Source organism: Festucalex cinctus, chromosome 3, assembly GCF_051991245.1.
Source record: "Festucalex cinctus isolate MCC-2025b chromosome 3, RoL_Fcin_1.0, whole genome shotgun sequence".
Taxonomy (NCBI): domain Eukaryota; kingdom Metazoa; phylum Chordata; class Actinopteri; order Syngnathiformes; family Syngnathidae; genus Festucalex; species Festucalex cinctus.
In genome coordinates, this window is record NC_135413.1 from 8,317,385 (window position 1) to 8,333,205 (window position 15,821).

Genomic DNA, 15,821 nt, shown 5'->3' on the forward strand with positions numbered 1-15,821 from the left:
CTGTCTTTCCACAGAAACGTCCCGCTGTTTACAAAACAAACACAAAATGACAAAATACAGGCTGGGGGGTGGTGGGGGTTTAGGACAAAATCCCCACCAAAGATTAACATAAACCCAGATGTGTAGACTGAGAGAAAGTTAAAGTGTGTACATCCTGTATTTAAAATGTGCATTCTCCTGAGTGAAATCGGCATACTGGGCCTTTAAGATAAACCACAAAAGTAAACAAACAGCGACAACTGACAACAGTCATAATTAAAACAAACAAACAAACAAAACGCCTTGGAAGTGCATGTGTGCCAGGGTGGGAGGCCAACATGTGAAACCAGACAACTTTAAATTACAACACCCACTGATTAGCCCGCAGCTGCTTGGGCATTACTGGAATTAGTCCACAGTGATTCTGTAACTCAGTGGGGGCAAATTATAGAGATCTGTGCTTTCACTAAGGATCCCAACGTAGCAAAGAAGGTTGCCTCCTTTAAATTCCTCTTGGCTCACTCAACAATCATACTGTAGGTTCGGGGTTAAACGTAAACTCTTTTGAGAGGACAGTATAACATTTTTAATGATAAACAGAGAAGCTAAAGCATTAGACGTGAAACCAATTTCATTCGTTAAGCAGGAGAATATTGCTCCATAAGGAGAATTAAGTGTGTGTGTGTGTGTGTGTATATATATATATATGTATATATATATATGTATATATATATATATATATATATATATTTATTAGGGCCGAGCAGCGACCGCTGCGAGGTCCCTCTTGTTTTTGTAAGAATTATTATTATTCTACCGCTTCTTCTTCTTTATTCTCCGCAAACGATCGCATTTTTGAGGACCTAAAGATTTACGAAAACTCACCAAACTTTGCAATCTCTTCGGGCCCGGCGAAAAATTTGATATTATGTTGTTGTCATAACAACGCGACTCTATAGCGCCCCCTAGCGTAGAAAAATAAAAACCAATCCCGGCCCGTTTGACCTAGAGCTACGAAAATTGGCAGGCACGTGTAGCACCCCGAGACGGACAAAAAAGTCAGTGGAAGCCATTTCCTAAAATGTACAGGAAGTGAGCTATGAATTTTTGAATGTCCAATTTTGGCCCATTTTGGCACATTCACTGTGGTCATGCTTTTTCCCCCTTTGCAAACATTTTTCATCCAGTTGACTTCAAACTTGCAATGTATCATCTCAAGACCCAAGACAACAACTGGGCAAAAAATCTTGACTTTTTGAAATACTATATGACGGGGGCGGGGCATCAAAAATTGTCTTTAAAATTTAATTTGTCCAGAAAGACAAAATGCTAAATAACTCCCATGGACAAGCTCCAAAAAATCTCAAACTTCTCATGCAACTTAATAGTCACGGCCTGAAAACATCTATACAATGAAATTCAGTTATACATTTAGCGCTACCTCGTGGTGACAATAAATGTCATACTTTACGTTTTTAGCTACTGTGCCGAGCTCGTTGAAGGGATCCAGTTGAAAATTGGTCAGAAAAGCCTTAAGATGTTGATCATGCCCCACACCGAATATTGTAACTTTTCGCCAAAGAGCGTGGCCGTTACGGCGCCGCAAAATCTGAAGATTTATCGTGACAATAAAAGTTGCTTTAACTTGACCCAGATGATCCTATCTTCTCAAAATTTCACACATTTGATGAGAGTCCAGCCCTGAAGACATCTACGAACTTATATTTCATCTTACTTATAGCGCCACCTAGTGACAATTTTTTTTCTTACGGATTTTCTTCTACATTTTTCTCCAACCACGTTTACTGGACCTACCTCATATTTGCTCAGATGAAGGTTTCGGCCTTCATGATGTCACAACACGAAGTTTGTGAGTTTTTGCGAATCGCTGTGGGCGTGGCTAAGCGCTGTTCGCCAAGAAAATAATGCCAATTTTGAGGGCTGAAACATGCGCAGAAACTCATGAAACTTGGCGCACACATCTGGCCTGGCAAAATGAGCAATATTTTATTGTGGACTGTGCTATTTTTACAAAAATGACTCAATAGCGCCCCCTAGAAATCTTTAACGAAGCAGCCCCGGTTGTACGTTTAAGCAAGATCTTTGGAAATTTTTAGGTATGAGGGAGCCCAAGACCTACAAAAAAAGTCTCTTGGACCCATATGCTAAAATGAACAGGAAGTGAGCTACGAATTTTTGAATGTCCCATTTTTGACGATTTTTGCACATTTACAGGGGGCATACCTTTGCCCACTTCTCCTGCACGTTTCATCCAACTGACTTCAGACTTGACCTGGACCATGTCAAGACCTGAGCCAACGACAGGGGGAAAATTTTTTGACTTTTCGAAATACTATATGATGAGGGCGGGGCATCAAAATTTGTGTTAAGCACTGAAAAAGGATATGCTTAATAACTCGACGGTACATGCTCCAAAAAATCCCAAACTTGACATGTATGTTCATAGTCAAGGCCTGAAGCTATCTCTATGACAACATTCAGTTATATATGCAGCGCCACCTAGCCCTTCAGGCATAAAAAAAAAATACCCCACTTACGGTATTTTTACAAAAATTGTAAACTCATTCTCAGTGTGATAACTAAGTCATTTATGAATATTCTTTTACTTTCCACCACTCGAAATGTTCACTGGCATCAGACCTATCCAAACATACATATTATTTATTTAGTTTTATTTATTTTTGATAGCCTCTATGGACGTTAAAAGCAGTATCGTGAATGAAGGATATGCTTAATAACTCCCCGGTACATGCTTCAAAAAATTCCAATCTTGACATGTATATTTATAGTCAAGGCGTGAATGTATCTCTATGACAAAATTCAGTTATAAATACAGCGCCACCTAGTCCTTGAGGCATAAAAAAAAAAAAAAAAAAAAAAACCACTTACGGTATTTTGTACAAAATTTGTGAACTCATTCTAAGTGTTATAGCTAAGTCATTTATGAATATACTTTTACTTTTTCCACTACTCAAGATGTTCACTGGTATCAGACCGATCCAAACATATGTACTTTTTTATTTTGTTTTATTTATTTTTGATAGCCTCTATGGACAATAAAAGCAACATTGTGCAATGAGTACGAGCAATGATGGGTGTATTTACTTTTGCAAAAAATACCAATCAGGTCAACTCATTCCCTAAAACTAAAAAAGGACGCTGATTTTTGCAGATCTTAACAATCACCAAAACCCATTGAGCTTGACACACACATCACACCTGGCAAAAAAAATCCACATGTAAAGGTTTATCATGCCATGTTAAAAGAAATTTTGCTCCTAATGTGCCAGTACCCCAATGTGCGAGTACCCCAACGTGCAACTACCCCAACGTGGCCCGGGCTGCGAGGGCCCTTTATAGCTGCTCGCAGCTCTAGTTATTATTATTTTTTTATTTATGTATTTATTTTTTTAACCTGTCTGAAATAAAGAGACAGGCAAACACACTATAGTCAACTGTTGGAAATAAATTATTTTGCATGTCTAAGATCTGTGCAAAACTCAAGAGCGCATTGTTTTTTTGTAGCCCACTAACATAAATCAAGTGCCTCATTCATGTTTCTTGTTAAATGGATTAGTTCCTTCCATTTTGGCTATAAATTTTACCAAAATTGCAAATTCTCTACACTACTTTCAATATTACAAGTATTTTTTTTTTTTTGACAAATCCCTTTTTAACATAATTGGAACAATAGTATTTACAGTATTTGATTGATTATTTTCCATGATTGGGGATTTCAATTTTAATTTGTTGCTAAAAATATACGATACAACAATGAAATGCTGTGAAATGCAATTGTGTATATGTAATAATGTGATGACATGATGATACATTCGGGCTGCAGCCATTTAATATTTTTACAATTGATTACTATACCAACTATCCAATTAAATAGATAAATATTGTTTTTTGCCTTATGGGGTATATGCCACGGAAGAGGCGGGACTGTTTTTGCACATCAGTTTGTTTCCGGTTCGGTTTACGACGTGTGGGCTGCGTCAAAAATACTTGTGCTTCCGACTTTGTGCCCCTCGGTTACGCGTTCGCAACCCAGACCGGAAACAAACTGATGTGCAAAATCACGTCCCGCCTCTTCCGTGGCATATACCCCATGAAACAACAATAAATGAACATCAAGTGTGTGTGGACTTGGCTGTTGTTTGCTAATGTTAGCAGCTAGCTGTTGACTAGCTAAGCGTTAGCCAGGCTGTGTGTTGAGTAAGGTGACTGGGCGTTAGTTGTGGCCATAGACACCAGCATATGAATGTATTTTTGACCAGTTTATTTTATTCCTATTTCTTCAATAGAGCTACAGAATGTGTGCTAGCAGCTGTGTCTATCCTTCACCACTTGTGTGGACATTAGGGGTGTTAAAAAAAATCGATTCGGCGATATATCGCGATACTACATCGCGCGATTCTCGAATCGATTAAAAAAAAAATCGATTTTTTGTTTTGTTTTTGTTTTTCTTTTAAGAGCTCAGAATTGTTCATTCGGTAGTCTTACCGATTCAACGTCTTATCATCATTGCCTTTTTTTTTGTGTGTGTGTGTGTGTGTGTGAATCGATTTTTAAACTTCCATTTTTAATGGAAAAATATTCAACAAAACGTCTGACTTCGGGTTAGAATTCACACCTTGAGCATGGAAGAATGTTATATGAACGGAACATTAAGCCTTAATATTTTATTTTAATGCTGTTCAAACATGAAACAGATTACAACCTGTATAAGACTGAAATTTCAGATAAATAAATAATACATTTTCATATAACTCTTACACTCTACAAGCTTACTGATTAGTATTTTCTAAATTTGAATGAAAAAAAATCGCAACAATCGACTTATAAATTCGTATCGGGATTAATCGGTATCGAATCGAATCGTGACCTGTGAATCGTGATACGAATCGAATCGTCAGGTACTCGGCAATACAAACCCCTAGTGGACATTATAATATGTTCTCTAACTAGCAGTGGTAGGCTATATTAAATAAAGTTGCGAACATCAATACATTACCTTGTGCTGGTGAAGTTGCTTTGCTGTAGACACATCGCACTTTATCATCTTTCATAAGTGAAAATGATCCCAAACTTTTGACATTCTCTGTCATTTCCCCGACTCTACTCAAGGCTTGCTGCCACTGTCCCAATTTATTTCTTCAGTCACCCAGTAGCACTTGCAACCACAGTAACATTAGTCTATGTGGAAAAATGATCCCTGCAAACTTTACAGTGATAATTACATAATTACATAATTACAATATGGCTTGCGATAAAAAATAATCTTAGACCGACCGGGGGTATCAAACTGAGTAAGCAATGTATGAAAACTCACCTGCGCTTCATCTTGAATCACGCGGTACTGTTCCTTCCACACAGAGATCTTCGACACCTCGTCTTTGCGGAGCGCTCGCTCCTTTTTTAACTCTGGGCTCCAAAATGTCTTGATGGAATTCATGGATGAGCTCAGCTTACTCTCTTTTACTTCCACTTCCCGCCGCAACAATTCGTTTTCCCCGCAAAACCTAAGACACAGATATAAATGCAGTCAAGAAGATGTGTCATTAATTGTATTTACAAGAGGTGCTCTGATTACAATAGCGATCCGGATGTCACGTGACTATTTCTCTGAACACGACCCCCGCGGCAGGAAAGTAGCGACACCAAGTTAATGGACTACAATGACGAGGAGGGACAAAACTAGCGTTATCCGTCAACTTTCTGCCCAAAAGCACTCACTTTGTCAAATCTGATCATACAAAGGCTTTACAAATTTGTACAATCGGGATTTATTTCCACTTTATGTGTGGTCCAACTGCCATTGAAGTTAGCAGTTTCATGCAAGTCTTGGCAGTGTTATTTAGGTACATTAGCAACTTAACAGCCTGCTAATTCGGCCGACAGTGCCGTCATTTATGCGGTAAAAAGTCTTTATCTTACTCAAGTCTTAATCAAACATAACACAAACACTTCTGTTGTACCATAAAATTGTTAATCGCGAAAGCAGAGTTGTAGTTGAATGGAAATATTGCTGACTTTATTAACGTTCTTAGGGCACACTCACACTAGGGCCATTTCTTCCATACCGTGCTGAAGCCTGATTGCCCCCCCTTCCCTGTCCCCCTCCATCCAGCCCGCACTCACATTACTCTAACCCAGGGGTTTCCAAGTTCGGTCCTCAAGAGCCCCTATCCAGCCTGTTTTCCATGTTTCTCTCCAGTAACACACCTGATTCATGATCGGGATCGTTATCAAGCTTCTGCAAAGCTTACTGATTAGCTGATCATTAGATTCAGCTGTGCTGAAGGACGAAGACATGGAAAACAGGCTGGATAGGGGTTCTCGAGGACTGAACTTGGGAGACCCCTGCTATAACCAAACCGTGCCCGGGCCCAGTTGCCTCCGAAATATACGTCATCACGTTGATTCACGCAAGAAGAAGACGTTATCATAGGGGGACTGTTGTTTAAACGGCTTAGCAACGCTATGGAGAGCGAACTCGACAACTCTGTGGTACTTCATCATCAGACCAACGTGAGCCCTTTGCTGCTGCCATCTCTTTGGGAGGGACGCTCTGGTTGTTGTATGGTCAACAGTTCTGGTCGCTCGCTATATACGTCGCACGTACGTACGTGACGTCATGGTTATGTTTCGCACGCCGACTACTCGCCGCGGCTGTGCGCATGTGCGTTCTCTGGCCCACCTCTCCCAATTGTGCCAAACTGCGAATCCGAACCGTACTCAGGCGCAGATCGATGGCGCTCACACTACCTATAAAATCCGGACTTTAGCAGCAAGCGTGTTTGGGCATGTTACAATGGCCCTGGTGTGAGTGCGCTCTTACTAACATCCTTTTGGAGTGATTTCAGCCCTATTATGTTGAGATCATTGTACATCTAGGAACCCTGTAATAGAAGAACTGATTTTCCCTATATTCAACCAATGCAGTGTCACCTCGAGAAAGGAGGAGAGAAATACCTCTTTGAGTTGGGCCTGAAGGTCAAGTATGGTGTTGTCCCTCGCTTGCCTTAAAGAATGGGGTACTGTGGATGCCATGTGATGATCCCCAAAAGCCAAAGCATCGCCCGCCATCAGGCTAGCAGGCAGTACCGTGCTTGAAGGCACCAAGGTGGAGATGTTGGGTGTGCTCGCGGCCACCCCGCCGCTGCTGCCGCTGCTCCTCGATCCATAGGTCACCCGCTGCCGACCCATGGTGGTCATGACCCCGCCAGCACTTTTGGGGAGGTGCTCCCCCACGGCCACCTCATTGTCACTCAGGTACATGGGTCCTGAAGTGGCATATGCTGCATTGAGGGACTGGATGTTCTCCATAGAAAGCGTCTTGCCCCCCGCACCTCCGGGACCTCCTCCGCTACCCCCGGTGCTGTTAGTGCGACGGTGGCCCATGCGGGGGGAGCGAGGGAGGCGAGGGGAGCGACCCGATCCCTGATTACCTCCCCCACCTGCGTCTCTGCCTCCACTATGGTTGGCATCCCCTCTGCCAACCGAGCGGGCGCTACCATACATGTTCTGAACAGAAGACGCAAATCTAGCAGCAAAAGTTGGGTTGGTAGCCTCAGACGTGTGCCAATGATCACACTGATTTGTGCTTGTGACAGTGGTTGCTCAGCAGGAGGCAGAAGGCACAGTGTTCATGATGGAAGAAGTCTCTCCACTTTCACTGACAGGCAGCATACGCAGATTCCAAGGACGCTTCCAACAGGAGCCAATGCATCGGCCGATGCTAAATGTGATGTCGATCTGCAGAGAATGAAGAGTCCTTTCCTGTAAATTGAAATTTTTTATACATTGTGATTGCACGTACACTCACCAGACACATCATTAGGTACACCTGCACATATACAAGTAGTACATGCATTTCCTGTACCGGGGATTCTCAACCACTGGAAAGTCATCCAATTTCATTTGATGCTAGTACTACCAACTTCTATTTTATTCTATAAGCGCAATTTTAAACATAATGCTGTGTTACACTTACTGAAGCCGTATAGAACATATTTTAAACAATAAAATGTGACTTCACTTCCCCTACAAAGGGATACTTTACTTATTTAGCCATTTTTGGCAAACATTAATAATTTGCCTATAATAAATTTGATACTTTCATTATTTTTCAGGAACAATTAGTACCATTAAAAACACATTTAGCAACTTGTTGTCGACTGAAAATGACATCGCAAGGGCTCAGGTAACCAATCACAGTTCAGCTTGTGAATGTCACATGACCAAACCTAGAAAACAGGTGAGCTGTGATTGGTTGCCTGAGCCCTTGTGATGTCATTTTCAGTTGACAGTAAGTTGCAAAATGTGTTTTTAAAGGTACTAATTGTTCGTGAAAAATAATGAAAGTATCGAATTAATTATAGACATAATATGAACTTTTTATTGCTATAATGGGCTAAAGATGTGAAGCATTCCTTTAAGGAAGAACACTGAATGAAGTATTTGAAAAATAAAACTAACTGCAATTACAGATAACACAATTTTACACAGGAAATACTTCAGGATAAGGTTCAATGTACTCGGGCGAAGGGATTGTTTGACCTTGGCATGGAAACTTGCTACCATTCTTCACACCAATCAAAGAGATAGAACTATCTGTGAAGTCTTTGTCATGGAGACAACAAACAATTGCAAACAATATCTAATATTTTTATGCCCCAATGCTCCTCATTGTGCAATCCAAACAAAAAAGCACGTCTGAGAGAAGAGATTGCAGAGAAGATGCTAATTGCTGGCACTTTCTGATTGATGTCAAACAATCAGTAATTTATCAGTTACATGTACTATCTATTCTACACCCAAAAGTCAATATCTGCATGTTAATTTTGTGAACACTTTTTTTTTTTAAGAATATAAGGAAATCTGTTCTTACTAAAACGTTCTCTTGGCTCCCAAATCCAAAATACACACATTCTTTGAGTGAGTATCATCAGTGAGCTAATATCGAGTGCATTGGAAATGTAGAATTTAAATTAATGTACATTTACTTTTGTGGTTTGTATAGATCGATTGCGAGAAATGCTGAAGATGGTTCCATGCATCTTGTCTGGGAATGACAGATGACACTGTTCCAAAAAGCACAATGTGGCTACCAGGCTATGTGAAACTTGCAGATAGATACATGCGTTCATAGCACGTAAAGTTGTATGAAAACATCTGGGCAACCCTGACAATTTTCAATATTTTCTTTTATAAATCATTTCTTGCTTCGGTCGGCAATTTCATTTAAATGTATCAGCTGGGATGGACTGGCATAAATATTCGGCCCTGGCATTTTTTTACTTAGGCCTGCCGGCCCAGCCCGATTCCTGACCACCCTAGGCTACCACATAGTTCTACCAATGGTGTTTATTGGTTCAGTTTGCTCTCTATTATAAATGGTTTACTGGGCTGTTCCTTCTAAATTGTGGGCCCATCTCTTGGGGTAAAATGGAGGAAAATAATAATTGATTCGCACCAAATCGGCCGCAAAACACACCGGCCCACCGGGCTTCTGCCCAGTATGCCAGATGGCTCGTCCAGCCTTGTATAGCAGACAGAAATGATGATATTTGAAAAGTAAAATGAAGTTTACTGGTTTTACTGAAAGCGTTCAATAATTATTTAAACAAACATAGGCAGGTGCATACATTTGACTTTTACCGGTATGTTATTTTTAACCAGCCCTGTTCGTGCTGTGTTACTACCGTATTGCTGCTGTGTTACTGATGCGTCACAGGCACTGTTTGGAAAGAAAAGCTAAGTTATATTATTAAACCTTTGAAAACTCTTTCTGTGTACCGTCTTTCTTTGTAAATATCTCATGCTTCAATGTGGGCACATGCGTCTTATAGTCAGGTGCGCCTTATGTATGGACAAAATGCTTTTTCCTTTAAAAATGTACTGGGTGCGGCTTATAATCAGGTGTGCCTGATAGTCTGGAAATTCCATCCATCCATCCATTTTCTTGACCGCTTATTCCTCACAAGGGTCGCGGGGGGTGCTGGCGCCTATCTCAGCTGGCTCTGGGCAGTAGGCGGGGGACACCCTGGACTGGTTGCCAGCCAATCGCAGGGCACACAGAGACAACCATCCACACTCACAATCACACCTAGGGACAATTCGGAGCGCCCAATTAACCTGCCATGCTTGTCTTTGGAATGTGGGAAGAGACCGGAGTACCCGGAGAAGACCCACGCAGGCACGGGGAGAACATGCAAACTCCACCCAGGAAGGCCGCGGCCTAGACTCGAACCGGAGTATTCTGGAAATTAGTAAATTAAAAAAATTAACAAGTGGACGGTATGTGCTGCTATGAAGTCCCCCTTTTTCTTTTATCGCACAGTTCTTTAGACCCCAATACCAATATTAGGTTTGACAGAGGCATCTTTTGTTGAATTACAGTTGTAATTCTTTAATTAAAAAATATACAAGTTACCTCCTGTAAACATCATTAAGCATATAATTTATACATGTATTTAAGGCAAGTTGTAAAATGTCTGAAGTCCTCTTGTTTATGTTTAACAAATTTAACACCATAAATCAAGTACTGTCTCAAATATTTCCAATTTTGATTAGGGATGTAACGATATCCAAACATCACGATACAATATTATCACGATACGATAATTATCACGATATTGTGGGGGCGTTGGCGATATTTTTGAAAAGATCACAATATTCTAAAATTACTACTAAATAATACTAAAAAAAAAAAAAAAAAAAAAAAAGCAAAATATTGTGCTTTTGTACATAACAGAAATGCATATAAACCACCTACAATTGCTAATAACAACAGTGAGGCTCTTACTTCCTAATGCAAGCACACATTGATCGCTTCACAAGCAAATTAGGTACCCTTTCATCTGACAACATGGATTTTAAACATAGTAAGGCCAAAACATCCCTAATGAAAATTAAATTGCACTAACAAACTAGCCACTAGAGGGGTGCTAGAACTGCACAAATGGAAATCAACCTGACTTTTTTTTTTAACAGATGTGTTCCTTTTAAATATTGTGAAGATGACGACGACGATATTGTGGTAGTTTTAATATCACGATATTGCCCTTATCGTGACATACCTAATTTTTATACTGTAAATGTAAATGTCATATGCCGAGAACGTTTCTTGGGAGGAGCAATATGGTGGCCTTGTGACTTCAAAAGTCTTGGCCTATCGGCTAACCAGGCATATATTCAGATCAGTGCATACACCCCATACCAGATATCCACAAAACATCTCCGTTCTCAAAAAGGGTCAAAAAGATGAAAAAAGGCGTTGTGAATCAATACCTTTATTTTTTACATCAATATATATTTTAAGCAGTGTAAATCAATATTAAATCAATTTTAGATGTTATCATTACATCCCTAAAAATTTACACTATCTTTACCAAGTTTCTTGAAACTAGGGCTGTTCCAAAAAATATCGTCTGCGATATTACCGGTGTATTTTTCTAGGTGATAAAAATTGGACACATTGCGAAATTGACATGATGACGTAATGCGTAACATTATACGTCTTTGTGTCAATTTGGACGTGCGAAATTGACGTGATGACGTAATGCGCAACATTTGGACGTACACGCGTCGTTCGCTGCTGCACAAAAAAAAATGTAGGAGCGTGTGCAAGAGCTGCAGCCAGTTCTGTCGCGTCTTCGACAAAGTGGGAGTGAGCTTCGTCGTGTGGAGGCTGTTTGGCTACAAGAGGTCAGATATAATGCTAAAAAAAAAAAAAAAAAAATCGTTTGCAACTCGTGCAGGAAAACTGTTGCCGTAAACATATAAGCAGCTCGTGTGGTTGGGGTGAACAAAAGTTCATCGATTACTGGAGCACTCTTGATTCGACGCACTCTTTATGGGAAAAAAATAAATAAATAAAAAATACGGTGGTTGGTTAATACTGAAGTGGTCGCGTATCGTTTGGCCAAGATCAACAATCCGCAGTGTTTATTTTACCGTGACCGGTAATTCGCCATCTAATTCACGTGAGTTTGTTATGCTAATCGACCACTAAGCTAATATGCTCTCGACGAGAAGGCATGCACGTTTCTATCGCACAGCTCTCTAAAAGTGCACATTTTGTTATTCATACCCGCTAGCAATGTCTACAAGGAAACGCGGCATTTTCTCGCTCCTCTAATTAAACTATCAGAGCCATTCACGGCAAAATAACGCTCGAGGAGGGTTGCCGCCGGTTGCAGCAAAAATAACCACTGCCTAAACAATCGCAGAGGGAAAACATTTTTTTAACAATACACTTGCCTGCGATGTACGAAGCATAACGCCACAAACTGGCTGCTCCCGTATCATTGAAATATCGTGATATAATTTTTAGGCCATATCACCCACCCCTACTTGTAACATGAGCTATGCTTGACAAACTACGCAACTGTCTACTGATGCCACCATTGATGAAAACATTGAACTCTTATGGCAGGCGTTCACGCAAAACCAGGTGAGGCCTATCCAGAACTCTGCACTGGAACTACACACCAACAAAATCTCAATTCAGCCGATGATTTGAACAAAGCTTTACATGTGCGAATTTCAGGTTGTTGAACATCAGAATCTTCCGCTTAAAGCCTCTCAATTTTGTAGAAAATTGTACACATGTTGGAGCAATGTGACAGCCATAAAGCTTATGCCACAAGAGTGAGACTGCAGTAGGTACTGGAAAAACTTATCAGGGAGCAATTTTGCAACACTGATCTCATGTCAGAAGGCCAGAAGGAAATTAATATGCCTTCAAAAAATGTAAACCATAAACTGTCAAATGCCAAAATTGTTGTTTTTTTGTGTGCGTGTGTGTGTTTGTTTGATTGTTTGTTTAAGAAAATGTATTAACACCACTGCAATAAATGTTCACTTAAATGCATCTCTTGAAACCTTCAGGTATGTTCCATGTCCAGGCCATGCAATTTAGGCTATTTTATGTTTTCCTAACAAACATTCACGCAAAGTCCTAAAAAGTAAACAAATTTCCAGTGTTTTTAAGGGTGTGACAAGTTTTCCACCCAATCAAGTAAAGGCCAAAATGATTTTTTTTTTTAAGTAACAAAAACTTGACCTTTTATATTGGGTATCAGCATGATCTCCTTCCAGGCGGGTAAGACAAAATGTGCTAATTGTCTGTATTGTTACCTAAATCCCCACTACGTAACTCCTCAGCGTGGCCTTGCTAGCGGCTAATGTTTCTCAATCTACCGGCTAACGGTGACGGCTAAGACTTTTCAATATGGAACATTTCGCTATCTTAAACAACAAACCATTGCAAAGCCTTAGGTTGTGAGTGTTCAAAACTCGCTATGTGTAATAATAAGCTGTCAGGGCAAAATGCGCCGTGCTGACGTTTACGTGTAAAAACCAAAGGGAGGAAGGAAGGAAAAGGGGGATTGTCCACGTTGGACAAGTGGGGCGGAGAAAAAAAAACTCCACAATGCATAAATGGATAAAGACACAAACACTAGTCTTCAAATTTAGCCGAATTTAGCCAAACACGACCAAATTGTCAAAAGTAGAACGGTACTTTTTTTTTTTTTGCACAATCCCAAACGACCCCGAACATGGGTCCGCTGTGGTGGAGAGTGGAGACACCCTTATAATCGAACCATTTTCCGAAGCTGCTTTATATGTATTAATTACAGTCGCTGGTTTGTCATTGAAAGGTTTTACATACCTGTCATTCCCGTCAGCACACATTCAATGTATGAAGGACAGTGTCTTTCATGTACGGAGTCAAGCCAGCTCTCGCCTTTTTCTCCCTTCGCTGCAAACACAATAGCCAGCCAGTGGTGAAAACCTCTGCGATAAACTAGCTTTTTTTACGTCTGTTAGCATCCAAAATCTGCTATGCTTCCCTAAACAATTACATAATAGGAATTCGATGGCATAAATGACAGGGTTTCAGATGCTCGTAGCTCGACAGTTGTCAATCAAATTTTGCCATCTTTTTTTTTTTTGCCAGCAGCTCACGAGAGCCAGGGCGCTCCAGTGACGTCAGCAAGCCTCCGATGCGCGTTCCCAACACTCGATCCTCGCCACGCTGCTGTTTCAATTGCGCGGTCACGAGAAGGAGACGGCCACAGCATTACAAACAACACTCACTGTCTGAGACCAAAATATGGAGGTACATTTTAGGGTATATATGCTACAGCAAAAAATTCCTATATATATATATATATATATATATATATATATATATATATATATATATATATATATATATATATATATATATATATATATATATATATATATATATATATATATATATATATATATATATATATATATATATATATAGTGGTTAAAGTTTTTGCATTTGAACGGTAATACATTGCATTTTTTGCCTATTGGCAGCAATTGTTCCAGATTTTTCTTTTTTGTAATCGCCATCCCGTTAGTCTATTTTTTCCCCTCCTCTTATGTGTGCGTGTGTTGGCGGCGTGCGTATGTGCTGTGGTAGTTATGTGGTTCATAAGTTTAATACCACGAGGTTAGGCTGTATGTGTAAAGTTCAACAGACGAGGAGAAGCAAATAACCTACCTTTTATTCGGTGTTGTGCTACCAATATTTGATTTAGTGATTTTTATTTTTATTATTTTTTTGCTGGCAAGAATATTGGACTGCACTTTTTTGTTTTATATAGATGTTTTTGTTTTTGTTTTCATTTTTTCTCTTTTTTTTTTGCCCTTTCCACAGTTATTGAAAAACAAACAAACAGATGGTTGATTGGTTTGAGTTGATGTATGTATATTGTTGGATGTTAAATACATCTTTATATAAAAAAATAAATTCTTATTTTAGGTCTGAAATTATGCCTAACAATGACATGGACTGACAGAAGTACACATTTCCTGAATCATTGTAGTCCTGTGAATATTCTAGTTTTTGTCTTTTTTTCTTTAATGTTTTTGATGCCACAGGGTATAAATATAAATGATGGATATAGTTTTCACCCAAAATTGCCTGCATTGAATCAAGCCTCAGTATATGTTCAAAATGGTCCTTCTCATTTTAAGGTCTGAAATCATGTCCAACAATGACATAGCAAGAATCAATTACACATTTTCTGACTCCGGTGAATATTCCAGTTGTATTTTTTGTCTATCATGTTCCTTGATGCCACTGCGCTTAAATAAAGGGTATAGCTTAGGCAAAAATTCTGAAAGTTTGAATAGCTCCAGTGACCTATATATTTGACAAGGATCTTTCACAAATCTTAAATTAAAGCTTAGGATGTGCCCTTTAAAACGATAGCAAACATTTAATTAATTAATTAATTAATTAATTAATTAATTTATTTATTTATTTGTATTTATTTATTTATTTTTGCCCATTGCTACAGAGGTTTATTTTGCACACGCGTGTCACAAACTCGTCACGTGTTTGGTTGTACATCATTTCCCACGGTTCATGTATTACAGCTTGCTTGATTTGCGCAATGTCAAACGGCGTCTCAGAAAAAAATCGCACGGCCAGATGTGAAGTCTGACGGTTGTGAAATGGGTTCTTTGAAGTTTTTGTTTGTTTTCCGGAGGGGGAGAATAATATGCTTGTTGTTTTTGTATACTCGCACTTCCGTCTTTTTCAGTTAGGGTGCCTCTTGATTGGCTACATTCCGTTTGACGTCACAGTTGGTGGCGCAGGCGCATCTTGGCGCCCCTGCCGACGTTAAGATTTTTGTCGTAAATATTGAACATTTTCATAAGTTTAGGTTGTCGGCCCTGACTGGTTTTGAGCCCAATTATCGGGACAAATCCACTCTTAACACATCTCACATATAAAGATAATCTTATAAGATAATCTTAGA

The 15,821-nt window shown here is 39.6% G+C and overlaps 1 protein-coding gene across 5 annotated transcripts in view; it reads right to left on the reverse strand.

Moving 5' to 3' along the window:
• LOC144015558 (ELKS/Rab6-interacting/CAST family member 1-like) overlaps positions 1-14,064 on the reverse strand; it is a 61,411-nt gene extending 47,347 nt beyond the window's left edge. For 4 of the 5 annotated variants that reach the window (XM_077515655.1, XM_077515657.1, XM_077515656.1 and 1 more), the window contains exon 1: positions 5,336-5,511. In XM_077515655.1, coding sequence (XP_077371781.1) covers positions 5,336-5,458 — 123 coding nt within the window. In that variant the 5' untranslated portion in view covers positions 5,459-5,511. Of the gene's footprint in view, positions 1-5,335; positions 5,518-6,971; positions 7,786-13,684 lie in introns of those variants that run through there. The other variant, XM_077515658.1, reaches the window with a different exon arrangement.
• Positions 14,065-15,821: the final 1,757 nt, after the last annotated feature.